The 16864-nt window shown below is 29.1% G+C and overlaps 1 protein-coding gene across 1 annotated transcript; it reads right to left on the reverse strand.

Moving 5' to 3' along the window:
- Nucleotides 1-5126: 5126 nt before the first annotated feature.
- On the reverse strand, nucleotides 5127-7370 carry LOC111311783 (putative mannitol dehydrogenase). The gene is made up of 5 exons (XM_022911476.2): nucleotides 7193-7370; nucleotides 6983-7096; nucleotides 5966-6479; nucleotides 5704-5857; nucleotides 5127-5555 (listed from the first exon to the last, which is right to left on the reverse strand). Exons 1-5 carry the CDS (start codon nucleotides 7288-7290, stop codon nucleotides 5350-5352), a joined length of 1086 nt encoding a protein of 361 aa, XP_022767211.1. The 5' UTR covers nucleotides 7291-7370; the 3' UTR covers nucleotides 5127-5349.
- Between the last annotated feature and the right edge of the window lie 9494 nt (nucleotides 7371-16864).

The following is a 16864-nucleotide window of genomic DNA, read 5'->3' on the forward strand; positions in this document are numbered from 1 at the left end:
GACCTTATAGTTTATAAAGACAAAGGAGGGGGGTAAATGGTTTTTCATTTGGCGCAATTTTTTGAGTGAACAAATGGAGGCTATGAAAGATTGACAGCTGGTGAAAATGACGTAAGCATGTCAGTGTACCAGACGGATTTCATGTTACTGCGGGTGACGGATGGTAAGTGTTCTATATTAAAATGCACAAGGAAGGAGTGCGCTCCTTGGACTCGAAACTCTGTACCGTGAGACAATAGACCAGACACGCTGTGTGGAAAGAAAGATGGAGCGAGTTTCATTCAATTTCAAGTAAGTTTTCGGTTGCAATTTTTGGAGTGAACAAATGGAGGCTATGAAAGATTGACACCTGATGAAAATGACGTAAGCATATCACTGTAACTGACGGGTTTCGTGTCACTGCGGGTGACGGATGGTAAGTGTTCTATTTTAAAATGACGGATGGTAAGTGTTCTATTTTAAAATGCAAAAGGAAGGAGTGCGCTCCTTGGACTCGAAACTCTACACCGTGAGACAACAGACCAGACACGCTGTGTGGAAAGAAAGATGGAGCGAGTTTCATTCAATTTCAAGTAAGTTTTCGGTTGCAATTTTTGGAGTGAACAAATGGAGGCTATGAAAGATTGACACCTGGTGAAAATGACGTAAGCATATCACTGTACCTGACGGGTTTCGTGTCACTGCGGGTGACGGATGGTAAGTGTTCTATATTAAAATGCACAAGGAAGGAGTGCGCTCCGTCTCGAAACTCTATACCGTGAGATAACAGACCAGACACGCTGTGTGGAAAGAAAGATGCAGCGAGTTTCATTCAATTTCAAGTACGTTTTCGGTTGGAATTTCCTTTTTATTTTTTATTTTAAGAGAAGAAAATTCACATCCTTCCAATAGGTATTGTTGAGTCTCAAATGTGAAATTTTCATATCTGTTAGGATGCATTTCAATGTAAAAAAAAGAAAAAAGAAAAAAAAAGCTAACAAATATATTTTTAATTTCATGATATAAAAAATGAAACACTTTATCTGTAATTATATAATCATAATTTAATTTTATTTAAAGTTTATTGCTTATAAATATAGCAGTGAGGATTTACGTAATATTTTATGATTAATTAATTTTGTGACATAATTTCGTATAATATTCTAAAAAAAGGAGGAAACATTGTTTCAAGGTGACAATCAATGTCATGAAATATAATGTTAAAGATAGATTTTTATTATTTGTCTTGGGTTGTTTATGTTGGCTTATTAGAATTATTGATTGATTTGTCATGCGAAAATGACTACAAAGTTAGGCCAAATTAACAAAGACTATTGTCAAAGTTTAATTATATCAAATTAAGGCCAAACAAAGATTAACTCAATCTATGCATAAGATTAAAAATCTTTTATTATTGGCTGAGAAAATATGCAGTAGTCGAACACTACTAAATCATCATCTTAATCAAAAGATGACATTCTAAAATCTTTACTATAAAATTAGGCCAACGACTATTATCAAATCTTAATTATATAAAATTAAGACCAAACAAAGATTAATTCAATCTATGCCTAAACTTAAAAATCTATAGAATTTCATTAGTGGTTAAGAAAATAGGAACGTTCCTCGAACACTAATAAATCATCATCTTAATCTGAAAAATGGCATACTAAAATCTTTACTACAAAGTTAGGCCAAATTAAGAAAGATTATCGTCAAAGCTTAATTATATAAAATTAAGGCTAAACAAAGATTAGCTCAATCCCTACCTAAGCATAAAATATCTAGAAATTTTCATTAGTGGCTAAAAATTTATAAATGTTATTCGAACACTACTAAATCATCGTCTTAAGCTAAAAAGGAACACTCTAAAATTCTTAAATTTAAGTGAATTTCGTTTAATATTTTGTTAATTTATTACTTTTTTATAATACAATAATAATTATATCATATCCGTTGAATAATGCTCATTAAATTGTATAATTTGTATTCGTATAACTAATGTTGTAAAAAAGTAAACATTGTTTGTCATTAATTAATACTAATTATGCTGTGGACTAATGCTTGACTTCATCTCCTTAGATACGGTGTTGTGAATTTAAGTCATTTTAAATTAGGGAATGGTCATGTGGGTTTAAGTCATTTTAAATTAGGGAAATTAAAGGAAGGTGGATAAGTATGTGCATGTGAGTTAAAGGCATCAGTTTTGTACAAAAAATATTGTAAAATTTCTTACTTAACACAAACACAAAAGAGGTGGCCATATGCTAAGAAGTAATTAAGGATATAAATAAGAGTAAAATCGATCGAATTTGAATCGATATAATATTAAATTTGAGTTTGAATTTGATTTTAAATTTGAGATTTAAAATTTGATTCGAATTCGATTAAATTATTATTTTAGTTAAAGTTCAACTCGAAATAGAAATTAAGTCACTTGAACTCGCTTTATTAAGCTTAATTAATATGTAAAAATAAATTTTATTTATATATTCGATAAAAATTTAATTATTTATGTTCAAACTAAAACTTGAGTTCAAGATATTTTATCAATTAAAATAATTAAAATATATTATAATATAAAAATTGAATTAAATTTTTGAACAACTTGAATCAAATATAAAAATATTTGAACTCGATTTAATCGATAAATTAAGTTATTTAAATTCAAGTTTGATTCGATAATAATCGAATTAAATTTAAATTTTATTTTAATTGAATTTAAATAACTTACAAATTTTAATATATTATTTATACTCTTAGATATAAATACAGATCTTATTAAAAAGTTTTAAGTCAAGTTAGAAAATTGATGATGGATTCTCCTAGTCATAACGAAAATAATGATGTTTCATGTTGGAATTTGAAATTCCCTTTTCATATATACATCATTTAATAAATGCTTTGGCCACTTACTCATATGCTTTTTCCTATGTAAATAAAAAAAATATTTTATTAAAATTTAAAATTACATTATTTTATAAAAAATTATCTCCTTTGCGGATAATGAAGTTTTTAAACTCTAAAAATATGATTAATAAGATCACACACATATATATATTAAAAATATATATAATAATTTTTAATCTTATTTATAAAATAAAAAAATTATACTGTTACCGTACTCTTATTTTATTATTGAGTACATATATAACAAATTAATCAACCATACACCAAAAGTTGGTAGACCTAATTATCAACCAACCAATGTTTTCACATAATTACATAATTAAAGTTTCAGTATAACCCTTAGCTTTTTTTTTTTTTTTCTAGGATAATATTTTTATAGCACCTGGCAGAATATAATGTCATTTTCTTTGAATAATTTTTAAAAATAAAAAATTGATTGAACCCAATACATAAATATATAAATATATGTGTGCGCATGGGACTGACAATCATGTGCAAAATAAATAAATAAATAAAATAGAAGAATATTTTTCGGGGTAAGAACAAGAATATTTTCATTTAAAATTGTAAGTTTTTAGCATGTTTAAAATTCAGAGAACTCTGATGGCATTTTTTTTTTTTTTTTGTTTGTATTTCTTGAGGAAGGATAGGCTCACTAAAATATTTTAAGTGGGCTAACCTTGGGCTTGTTTCGAGCTTTAAACAAACGTCCCTATCTTGCCCATAATGAGTTTTACGTAGCTACATTTTAATTAATACACATAACAAATAACAAAATTTGGGTTGAATTGGTTAGAGGGTTGTGAGAATGTAATTTTTTATGAATCTTTTAGATTCAGCATAAATAAACTTTAACATAAATGAATATACTTAGATAAATTAATAAAATTAATTTATATAAAATCTTGGGGTTGAAAATTTGGTATGGTTATAAATGATGGGAAGAAAAAAAAAGAAAAAAAGAAACAAATTTAAATTTTTTTAATAAAAACCCGTTTAAGGACATGATAAGTATAAAAATAAATAAATAAATAAAGGGATAAAAGGGTCCAGATGGTCTATTGGACCCTTAAAGCCCCAGCCTTAACTGCTGTGTTGTGTGGTCCACAGACCCAAACACAACACAACTGATGTTACCCAAACATTACTAATGGTGAGGTTGGTCAAAAAATGTGGCCTAAAATCACCGTACGGGGTCCAATAAAAACCAAATGAGGCCTAAATGTTCCAGCTATGTTTGATAAATGCTTGTCTTTTATATTTAGGCTTTCGTTTAAAATTATTTTTAAAAAATAATTTTTATATTTTTTTGTTTTTGTTTGGTTAAAAATTAACTTATCAACAAAAATTAACTCACTAATCAACATAAAATGAGATTTTTTTTAAATTATCTTTTCATTTTCAAAAGGAAAGGATTATTTATCAATGTGTTTAAGTATAACTTTATTTAAGTAAAATATTGTACATGATTTTTTAAACTCAAAATTAATTTGACACAACTAGAAGTATTATTATATTAATAAATAGTATATTTATTTAATTTTATTTAAAAAATTAAAAATATTAATATTAAAAGTTTTTTAATATTTTAATTTAAAATATTTTTATAATTCTATTCAGACGAAGCAACAGCTATACGAGCAACATCCCACAAGGGAAATGAGATGGAAGTGATCAAAACACTACTTTCTTAGCATGTTTCTTTTTAATCCACCAGTGAGTTTATACAAAAGATAAGAAGCAAAGAGTCAGGAGAAGAGGGAGAACTTTGGAGAGTACAATTTGAGATTATAATAACCAAAATAACATGTGTAGAAGTTGTAAACAGGCTTTAATGCCAATGATATTTAATCAGTTCAAGAACGAAAGCACCTCTGGCTCCCTTCTAAAGAATGGAGAAAAAAAGCAGGCCTTCTACTTTCCCCAAACTGCCATCTTCTGTGCCTTAATTCATCCACCCAGAGAATCCACATCACAAGCAGCTGGATTTTCCATCTTTAACCTTCAGTAACTTTTACAGGAGTCCTGCAGCAGATATTCCAAACTGGCAGAATAGTTTAAAAATATAAATATGTATTGTGTAATTGGAAGGATCCATTGCTTACCCAAATGGGCTTTGTTTGATGGCTAGCAGCTCAAAATCCAACAGCAGGTTAGAGAAGAAACAGAATGGTGAAGATGCAGAAAAGGAGGAGGATAATGTAATGGTTACATGCACATTTTTAAAACGAACTATATCCTCAAACAAAATTTATTCTATGATTTATTTATTTTAATTGCAATCTATTACATAAAGGCACTCTGCCTTTTCAACATCTTGTAAAGAAAGATCACAAACCAAGGCAATCTGCCTTGTCAACATCTTGTTAAGAAAGATCACAAACCAAAACTATTACTAGAACATGAAAATATTTGGACTGGTATTGCCAATTTGTTGTATAAAAGGAGGGAGCGACAGCTTTAAGAGGTGGCCTTCAATGTGTTCCCAACGTCAATGACAAATCGGTATTTGACATCTGCTTTGAGAAGGCGTTCCATGGCAGTGTTCACGTAATCCATAGATATAACTTCAATGTCTGGTTTTATGTTGTGTTTAGCTGCGAAATCAACCATCTCTTGAGTCTCTTTCATCCCTCCAATGCAACTACCACCAACTAGCTTCCTCCCTGCCAGTTTTAATGTCAAATTATGTCAATATGTTTGAAGATATATAGTATAAAAGATCGCATTACTACTCGAATTTAGGATATCTACCAAGATCTGATCACGTCATCACTCTTAGAAAACATACTAAAAATAGATTCTAATTATTACCTAGGATCAAAGAAAAGATCGGTAACTCGAGTGGTTTCTCTGCAGCACCAACAAGAACAAGCTTCCCATCAGTCTTCAACAACCCAAGCAAAGGCATCAGAGCGTGTTGAGCAGATACTGTATCGATGATTCCATCCAGTGTGCCAATGGCAGCCTAAACACAGTAAACATATATGTGTTGAATTTAAAACTATCATACCCTGACAATAAATTCCATCATTAACAAATTATTGAAAGAAAAAAAGGGTTTTCAAAACTAAACCTGAAGTTGTTCTTGGTCTCGACTGAGCAAGAATGAGTCAGCACCAAGATTTTCCAAAGCTTCCTTCTTCTTATTTGAAGAGGTGCTGATCACTGTAACTTTGACCCCAAAAGCCTTGGCAAATTTCACAGCCATATGACCTAGGCCTCCAAGTCCAACAACACCTATATGCAAATCAGGCTTATCAAGTCCATAATATCTCAGTGGACTATACACTGTGATTCCAGCGCAAAGAAGAGGACCGGCGGCATCAAGAGGCAGGTTGTCAGGAATGCGGACAATAAAGTGCTCATCAGCAACCATAGTGTCAGAATAACCTCCATATGTAATAGTTCCATCATGGTACTTTGCCCCATAGGTAAGTATTCGTTTGGGGCAATAGTTCTCAAGATTGTTGGTGCAGTCATTGCAGGAATGGCATGATCCAACCAGGCACCCCACTCCAACTCTGTCTCCAACTTTAAACTTTTGTACCTTACTTCCCACCTCTGTCACTTCACCGACAATCTCATGCCTGCATCCAATATGAATGGTTAAAATGTAATCTATATTTTTTTCAGTTTCGTCAATAAATCGTGGTGCATCATTGCATGTTCCAAATTCCTGTTAAATCATGTATTTATATATAATACATTATTTATTAATTAAAATAATACATAATTTCTTAATATAATATTATTTATACAATAAAAATAATAATATTTGTTAATATAATATATATAATAAAATATTATTTTATTAATATAATAATTATAACGTCACTGTAACGATTTAATTGTAATTTTTCTAAACAGTGTCGATATGGTAACAGTATCAAGTTGTTTATAAAAAATGAGAATACAATTTTTCTCTTTTCAATAATTTTCAGAATTTTTCAAAATTTTGTTTTCAGTTTTCAAAAACAAAAAATAAAAAACCTAAAAGCGAAAACGTTACCAAACGACCCTAAGTGAAGGGAGATTAATTGAAAATGTTTTCGAAATGTGGGAAACGTAGTGTGAATCAATGGAGACATACCCAGGGACAAGAGGGTAGACGGAAGTGCCCCAATCATTCTTGATCATATTAAGATCAGAATGACATATTCCACAATAAAGCACCTTGAAAGCCACATCCTTTTCTCCTGTTGCCCTGCAAATTCACATCATTCTAATCAAACAGAACGTTTAAAACAAACAAAAACCCATTGGAAGAAGAAACACAGATTCAAAGAAAGAACATAAAAACCTTCTGGAAAATTTGAAGGGAGAGAGAACACCAGAATTGTCTCTGGCTGCCCATCCAAAAACCTTGTTGGGGTGCTCTTCTTCTTGCAATATCGTCATTGTTGGACGTCTAATTCTTTGATCTCTTCAAGTTACAACGCAAAGCGAAGCAAATGATACGTAATGTTGTAGTATGAAATGGGAAGTTGTTGAGCCAGCTTATTTATAGGGGATTTGTTGGACTAAGCTGACGTATTGGGTGAGCTAAATGGGAATGCATATTTTCCCTGTTCAAACAAAAGTAACGGTAGTTTTAATATTTGTTTAAATTATTTTTATTTTTATATTTAATTTTAAATAATCAAATTTCAATCATAAATTTAATTATAATTATATTATTTATCTTTGAATAATAATAATTATAAGTAATGAAATCTTTATTAATGTTTAAATAGTAGAAAAAAAAATTTCTGAACTAAATAGGGATCTATCTAAATATAAATCGTAAATTGTTCTATCAAAGAAAAATCGATCCAAATACTTCAATTTTTTTCAGCTTAGTTCACGTATTTACTTATAAAATAAATATTGTATATATAAAAAGTTTATTTTTATATACGGATAGTTTAGGGATGAAAATGAGTACCTTATAAATAGGTACTCGAAACTACTGGATCCAGTTAAATAAGATTAAGATATTTTATAATTAAATTTGAGTAAAGTTCATACAGTAAAATTATTACCCATCATGGTTTTAAATAGTGATTGTAGGGTGTTTACTGTTCGAACCCCATTATAAAAATATTATTTTAATATAATATATTTTGTATTTATAAATTGTTTTATTATTAATTTAATGCTTAACTAAATTAATTTATTAAATATTTTATTTATGATTTTTAATTTCAATTTATTTTTATGAGTTAATTTTAATTTATTAATTAATTTATTTTAATAATATGTATTAAAATTAAATCTAAATTTAATTTTAAAAGTCAAATGTTGACTTAATAAATTGGTATTTAGTGGATTCGAGTAATTAATGAGTAATCCCTGTATTATATAGATAGAGTTCGAGTAAAAACAAACAAAAGTATTCCAATAATTATTGGATTCGAATATCTTCATAAATAATTAAGTTCATATATCAGTACTTAAAAATAGTAGCTACTTTACCTATTAACATTCTTAACTAATAGTGTAATTTTTAATTTTTATAAGCAAGTTAAGAGATTATCTTATGTTTCATTTTTAATTAATTTTTTTATATTTTTAATATACTCTACAAGATATATGTTATCCTACTAACCTTACTTGTAGATTTTTAAAACTTCTAATAGTGGATTAGATAATTTTTCATATATATAAGTTTATATTTGACATATTATAAAAATTTTATATACTATTGGTTAATTATATAATACCATTTCATTAATAAAATATAAATATAAATATAAATTTTTATAAATAATTAAAATAAATACACAATTTTTTTAAATTTTTTATTAATAAAGTAGAATTATATGATTTATTACCCATATATGAAATTTATAAATTGAAAATGCGTATATTTATGAAAAAAAAGCATATATACTTGTTAAAAAAATTCAATGGTCCACATAGTCAAATGACAAGTAAATTGTTAGTAATAACTAGTTTTAAATCCATGCAATGCATGGAAATATATTTATATATCAATAAATCTTATATAAATATAAATTTTTTAAAATGATAATATAAGTTATGAAATTTATGAATAACTCATAACTTAGATAATCATTTTTATTTAAATTTATATATTTTAATATAGTAAAATAAATTAATTGCATGTTGAATATACTTATGCAATTATCATCAGTTTTAAAAAAAACTCAAACTATAGTTTATTGAATATAAATAATTTCTAGACAAAAGATAATAATGTTTTTGATATCAAGAAATTAAAATTTTCATCCTTACAATCAATTTTGTATATAAACTTTTTTCATGGGAGATTTTTTCATAAGTTGTTATTGAAGTGAAGATGCAACAATTGATTCTCCAATATTTCTTGCTATCTTAAAGCAAGTGCCATTTTACTTGATGAGTCAATAAATTTCACAGATAGAGGTGGAGAGATAGATAAACAGTTATCTGTAATTTGATAATGTTGAGTTATAATCTAGACTATATAATTTTTTAATAAATATAGTCATTATAATAAGTTTATACATACCTATTCCAATAATTTTTGACAGTCAAGCTTAGGATCAAAATCATACATCTTATTCACTGTAAGTTTGGTACTATTTGTCTCAAGATTATACTTGTTTGTCTACGTTTCAAACACATAAATTTTAACTTTGAGATTTTCAAATATCTCTTGAATTTTAAATATACATTTTCCTAAATCATAAGTATAAATATATCATTCAATTAATTTGAATATTAAATAATATTAAATTAATTTTTAACTCAATTAATTAAATATTTAGCTTTTGTATTGACTAGTACGAACATCATCCTTCTAGAATTATTATATGCCTCAATATTCAACTTGTATATATAAAAAATGTAAAATTCTACAATTATAAATATAATATAATAATTTAAAATACTTTTATTATTATCATAGAATAATAATTTTTTATGTATCAAATATAAAAAATATAAATACCAATTACCTTGAAGTTGGATTGGGGACATCAACATTGCAAAAATAACATTGAAATTTGTTGTCAATTTTAAATAGTTTTTTGTTACATCGACATGACATATAGTACTAACTAAAAGTGATATTAACTTTCATGTTAGTAACTCTACTGTTGAAAGACTTTTCTTATATATACTTAATTATCAACAAAAAAATATTAAAAAAAGAAAGCTAACATCATAATTAAAGAAATATAAAATATAAATATAAAAAAAGAATAATCTTTAAGCAACATTGACTAAAAAATCATGCAAAGTAAAAATTAGAGAGAAAATTAAAGTAGAGTTGAGTAGTGATTGTAGACATTGGTTTTGTCCGAGTCTACTATTTTCATTTCTTATTTATTAATAATAATAATATTGGTTTAATTAAAATTAAAAATTAATTAATTAAAAATTATTAAAAAAATAATATAAAATATAAAATACAAAAAAATAAAAAAAAGAGAACTGGGATGGCAGTGGTGCCTTACACGACACCACTGGCCACCCACCCCTGTCCCCTCACCATACCCTGCAGCTACCACTGGCCGTCCACGCTCCTACCCTATAGCCACCCTACAGCCTACCTTAGCCATCCCTATAGCCACCCTACTCCACTCGATCCTTAAAGTCCCATTTTCTTTCCCTTTTAAGGGTTTGCTCGACACAGATCTCGTTCCCACCCATCAGAAAACTTTAATTCTCCCTCACCCTGAAAAGTCCTAGCTTTCCACACTCAAAAAAACCCCAACCTCCCACAAAACTTTCTACCCATCAGAAAACTAGACAAAAAAATCCAAACACCCAAATAGAAATAAAAAAATAAAGACAAACAGCCTTCCCCGTAGGGAGGAACCCAGCATCCAAAAAGGTGTCTGCAACAAAAAAAAATCATAAGTTTAAGTCTTTAAAAAAAAAAGAGAGAAACTTCAAAAATCGATTCGCAACTATCAAAGTTTCTTCCGGTAATAAGAAGGTCAGATTTGGATAGGGGGCATCGAGAGGAGTTTTTGGTGATTTTTTTTACTTCTTTATGGTCACCGAGGTCGACCGTCGACACGACGTCGATTTCTAGCAAAGCCAGAGAGAATTGGGAGAGTTGAAAAAAAATTTTTTTCTGAAAGGGGAAAAGAATGAGCTGAAAAAAATGGAGGTATTTTATAGGGAACAAAGAACCAAAACGACGTCGTCTGGACCAGGGAGGATTCGCACTCGTGCCGTGACCCGACCAAGGATCCGCTCAACGACCCGCTGACTTAGTTCCTCCAACAACTCTGAGTGGGTTCGATCAAATCGGACTGAACCACTCCTCAGTCGTTCGACTGAACCGCAAGCCGAACTAACCCCTTTTTGGTCGAGTCGAATCGATCGTTGACCGGATCGTTGATCAATCCGGTTCAAGTAAAATTTTTTTTTTTAAATTTCCTAATTTTTTTATATATTATCATTTTTGTTATTTTGAGTATTTTTTTTATTCGTGTATGTTAAATTTAATAATAATAAAAATGAAAATAAAATAAGATAATAACTAAGCAAATATTAAAAATGCTTAAATAATAATAATAGTAGAATAATTTTTTATTTTTTCTACCTAGATGTTGGAGGGAATAAAAACATATTTCTAAAAATAATTTCGCCTAGATGTTGGAAAATTATTATAAATAAATTTTCATAAAAAAATATATATGAACATTTTTTTTAATTAATTTTAAAAAATCATAAAAATCAAACTTGTTCTGAAAGTCCGCCTAGATGTTAAAGATTTTTGAAAATGTTCGCGTTTTCTTAAAACCCTAAAATCCAAATCCTAAACCCTTTGAACCATAAAATTGAAATCCAAAAATTTTGAACCCAAAAACTAAAACCACTAAAATCCAAAATCCCTCAAACCAAAACTTTAAAATTTGAATATTCAAAATCTTGAAACCCTAACCTTTAAAACCTCTACGCAAGCTCTTACTCAAAACATTCTGAAAATCCTAAGAACATGTATGAGAATCTTATTTGAAATGATTCGTTCTCGAATACTGCATAGATGATGGAGTATTTAAGAAACTTTATTTCATTAAGTTTTTCATACGAGTTCTTAATTCACATTAATAATAACATTAATAAATAAAAAGTATAATAGTAAATTTGAATCTTAAATATAAACAGTCGCACCTAAGCTCTGCCTAGATGTTGGAGAGTCAGGGTTGTCTCATTATACTTAAGAATCTAATTTTTAAATTGCATTTTATTTTACATGACATTCATTAGCATACATACGTTAGCGTGTTATCATCGATAATTGTCTACATTATTCTCTCTTTAATTTTTATTTACTATTTGATGATAAAATATTTTATAATAAAAAAAGAATAATACATTTTAAAAAATGTGATATTATAAAATAAAATAAAAATAACATTCCGAAGGAAATAATTCTTGGCACTTTGCCTAGATGTTGGAGAGTCACTAATATTTATCTTCTATAAAGATTGTTACTTCATTTTAAGGATTATCGTGTTAAATCTTAAGCGAAAAGAGTTATTTTAAATTTTACCTAGATGTTGAAAAATTTTAAAATAATTCTTTAACTTCAAGATTTTTTCGATATTCCTAAATAAAGAGTTTGAGCAAAATTTTATTTTTTCAAATGAAGGAAATTACTATTAAATTTCAAGTTAAAACCATTTTTATCTAACATCGAAAATAGCGCATAATTAAATGGTACCAATTTATAGGCGTTGTGGGGGTGCTAATCTTTCTCCACACATAACCGACTCCCGAGCCTAACCTGATTTTTCGTAGATCGAAATTTATCTTTTTGATAAACTTTAAACTCGTTTTTATAGTTTTGTTAAAAAGATAAACTTTTTGGTGGTCAATCACATCCTAAAAAAGATTGGTGGTAACTCCCCTTTTATTTCTCTCAATTTTAAAACTTTTTACGTCCGGCGGTCCCAAAATCGTACGATAGCTTGGTGACTCTACTGGAGGCTTTTGAGAGTCAGGCCAAATTTTAGTTATGCGCTATTAATAACTGTTGGATTTAATTGGTTTTATTTGATATTTAATTTAATTCTTTTTATTTTAATTTTTCAAAATATATACATACAAGTTAATAAATAAATTGCTTGTTAGCTATTACTTTATTTTGATTTTGTGTTTATGATTTATTCATGTTATTTTGATTAATACATTACTGTGTACACTCTTTGCATATTTACTCGCATGCATGAGTTTTAGACCCAAGCTCTTTCCGTTTTAAGAGAAAGTGAAGTAGCTACGCTCTCATGAGGTGATAACCTTCGTATTTGCTAGCGAAACACTTCCACTCAGATTGAACCATTTTCGTTAGTAGCCTGTAATGGGTAAGGATCGGAGAACCTTACTAGTCTATAACAGATGATGATGTGAGAAATAGTCTGGAAATTGTTAGACGCATAAACCTTAACCCAACATATCGTGAGCCATATGAAGCTAGCCTAGGGTAGAGCCTTGTCGATCTTTTTATAGAAATAACCAAAAATAGATGATAAAAGAAAGCATTTTCTTGAAAAAAAATAAGTTGTCTCCTTACATGTAGTTCATTCATTTGGTAATTGTTCAAATTTTACAATTTCATAAAATATTTTAGAATAAAGTTATTTTTTTTAAGCATTATCCAACAAGCTAAAAAAATAAAATAAAAAAAAAAGGTTTTCAAAAAAATTAAAGATTTTTCTTAAATTCTTTGTTTATTGGCCCAATCAAAAAATCGATTTTCAAGTCCTAGTTATTTTGTTTCATCTTTTGCATTTCATACATCATAAAAAATAATACATGCATCCCATCCCATATGCATAATAAAAGGTAGTGTCAGTTTCACTAAGTTGGCATAATACAAGCATTGCATTCCATGTAAAAATATAATATGCACTTTATAGGTTCATGCATTCCATACAAGTATTCTGTTTAGTCATAGGAATACATCTCATCATTCATGTAAATATGTCATTACATTTCATGCATATAAATTCATGAATGGTAGGGTTGTATGGAACAAACGTTGCATTTCATATCCCACTATCCCTGCAACATAACATTCCTTACATGCGCATTCATGGTTGATAAAAATTTTCATTTGGGCCTTGTACATATAAAAATCCATTGTCATAGGCATATATGCATTTCATGACATTCTTTAGCCATCGTATTCATGTATTCATACTTCATGTGTCATTATTTTTGTGATATTCATTCAATAAGGTTAATAATCTAGAATTTTTATCTAAGTCCTGAAATAAAATGTCTGTCTTGGTGGGAATCAAAGTGAAAAAAATGGGAGATCAATTGGAAGCAAAGATTAGTGCTTTGAAGTTAGATCAAAAGGAATTATGGCTTGAGCTTCGAGAGATGAAACGACAAATGGCTCAATTGATAGAAATGGTTAAAGGTAGTGCTAGAGTTGAGTTTGTTCCTCTTTAAGGATCATTGTCACTTTCAATTCCATCAAATTAAGATCAACTGGCTCTTATTAGTTTTAGCACTCTTCCAAAGCATGCTAAAGTATTTGGTGACCTGAATAGTGACCAAGGTTTGGGCAAACTCAATAGAAGAATGAATGAACTAGCCAATCAGATGGCTGAGCTCAAAGTTTGATTTTTAAATAGGAATTGCCTGGTTTCAAACAACCATTACCAACTCTTTCGAGTCCAAACTCACACCCAAATCTTTTTTATGATTACTTTCAACCTCTTTTTTTGAGCACTTATGATTAGGCCCTCAAATATCATGTGACCTTTAAAAATTTCACATATGAATCTATGTCCACCATCTCATATTTTACAATCGTTTGTTCAGCGTGCTATCCTGTCACCACTTCATCAACCTAATCTTTAACCTAAAATTTTTTAATTCACTTCAAGACCAACCATACCACCATCTTTTCAGCAAAGTAAACCAATTGTAGGGTAGAAAAACTCTAACAACACTAAAGAAAAAACCCTTATTGATCCAATACCCATGTCTTACATAAAGTTATACCCGTTACTTCTAGAAAATTACCTCATTGCCCCTATCCTCGCTGAACCTCGCAAACCACCTTTCCCCAAATGGTATGACCCAAATTCCCAATATGAATGCCATTTTGGCATCACGGGCCATTTTTTGAAAGGCTACACCGTTTTGAAACATAGGGTGCAAGGACTGATAAAAGTTAGATATCTGAGTTTTGATGCCAAGATGAAGCTAGTTATTCAAAATAACCGTGTTTTTGATCCATGTTGAGATGGTAGGTAGTGCTGTAGGTAATAGTAAGGTTGGTTAGAATGATGAATAAAAAGCTTTTTAAAGCAAAAAATTGTCTTTTCCAATAATCACAGTAAACTATTTTTAGATTTTTTAGGTAAAATAAGAGGGAATGAGAGTAAGTTTAGCATTTTTTAGTCTTAGCCCTAGAATAGTTCATGATGTGTAAACTTGATGCTTTTGAAAATGAATGGAAACTTCTTTTGACCTAAATTTTCTATGAATTGATGCATCTATTTATTTAATTGGCGTGCCTAAAAGAGTGTAAGAAAGAATGATGATTGTAAGTATGTCTTCACCAAACTTTTGAGACATAAAGGATATATCTAGATGACCCATTTTAAATACAAGATGGAATTCAAGTTTCCTCTCACCAAAATAATAAAATTTGACTTGCATATCATGCATTATTTGCTTGAATTCATTGCTTTTCATGTCAGCTAAGGATAATGAATAATAATTGTAAATATACTTTCGTCAAACCTTCGAAGTAATTTTTTTATAATAGAATTCATGCCATGCATTTCTAACTTCTAGTAATTAATAAAAGGTTCAAGGATAGCTATTCTACGAAACGAGATCAGTTGAGTCTGCACACTTATAACACTTGAGTCAGTACTAGAATTATGAAAAATAAAGATACCAATCAAATGGATAGAGTAAAAAAAACCCAATGAGAGATCAATGAAACAGTTACGAGAATGCAACAAAACATGAACAGACAGTTGACAGAATTAAAATAGATGTTAATGAAGTTGACAAAAGGAAAAAGAGTTATTGAAATACATGAGGCAAGGGAGAAAACAATTGTCGAGACACTATTGCATCCGTCTGGGTCCACATATGTTCAAGACTCTCATATGCCACAAGTAGCTCCAACTACTCATCAACCTTTTACTGACATTTCTGCTAAGATGCCATCAATTTAGACAAATGTCGATCTCAAATGCACTCTTAACGACTCCACTGCTGTGCCTAATGGGGATGATCTTAAAGAATAAAAAAATTAAATAGGGTGCCAGATCCATCAAGAGATACAATAATGAAAGATAAATTTGATCTATTGAAAGAGAGATTGAAGGTAATTAAAGGCTATGATGTGTACGAGAATGTTGACGCCAATGAACTTAGTCTAGTGTCTGATCTCATTATTTCATCAAGATTCAAAGCCCTAGATTTTGAAAAGTATAACGGAACTAGATGTCCTAAAATACATTTAGCTCAATACTGTCACAAAATGGTTGGGTATGCTAGTGATGAAATACTGCTTATTCATGTCTTTCAAGAAAGTTTGACTGGGGCAGTAGCTAATTGGTATTATAGTCTGAAAAGCAATCAAATTTGTACTTGAAAGAATTTATCACAGATATTCTTGAAGCAATACCAGTATATATTAGAGTTGGTTCCAAACCGATTAACCTTTCAAAATATGAGAAAAAATCTCAATGAGAGCTACAAAAATTATGTTGTTAGATGAAAAAATATGACATCGTAAGTACAACCATCTCTTACCAATAGAGAGTTAAATTATCTGTTTATGGATACCCTTTCTTCTCTCTATTATGATAAGTTGATCGGCAATACTTCATTAGAGTTTATGAATTTATTATTTGCTGTGGGTAGAATTGAGAATGAGATAAGAAGAAGAAGAATTATAGATACTGGTGATGAAAAAAGATGAGATATTTTTACAAAACAAGCCCAAAAAATAATTGTTAAAGGGCAAAATGAGAGAAATCTCACCATG

This window comes from Durio zibethinus, chromosome 1, assembly GCF_047325235.1.
Source record: "Durio zibethinus cultivar Kanyao isolate XHJ-2024 chromosome 1, ASM4732523v1, whole genome shotgun sequence".
Taxonomy (NCBI): domain Eukaryota; kingdom Viridiplantae; phylum Streptophyta; class Magnoliopsida; order Malvales; family Malvaceae; genus Durio; species Durio zibethinus.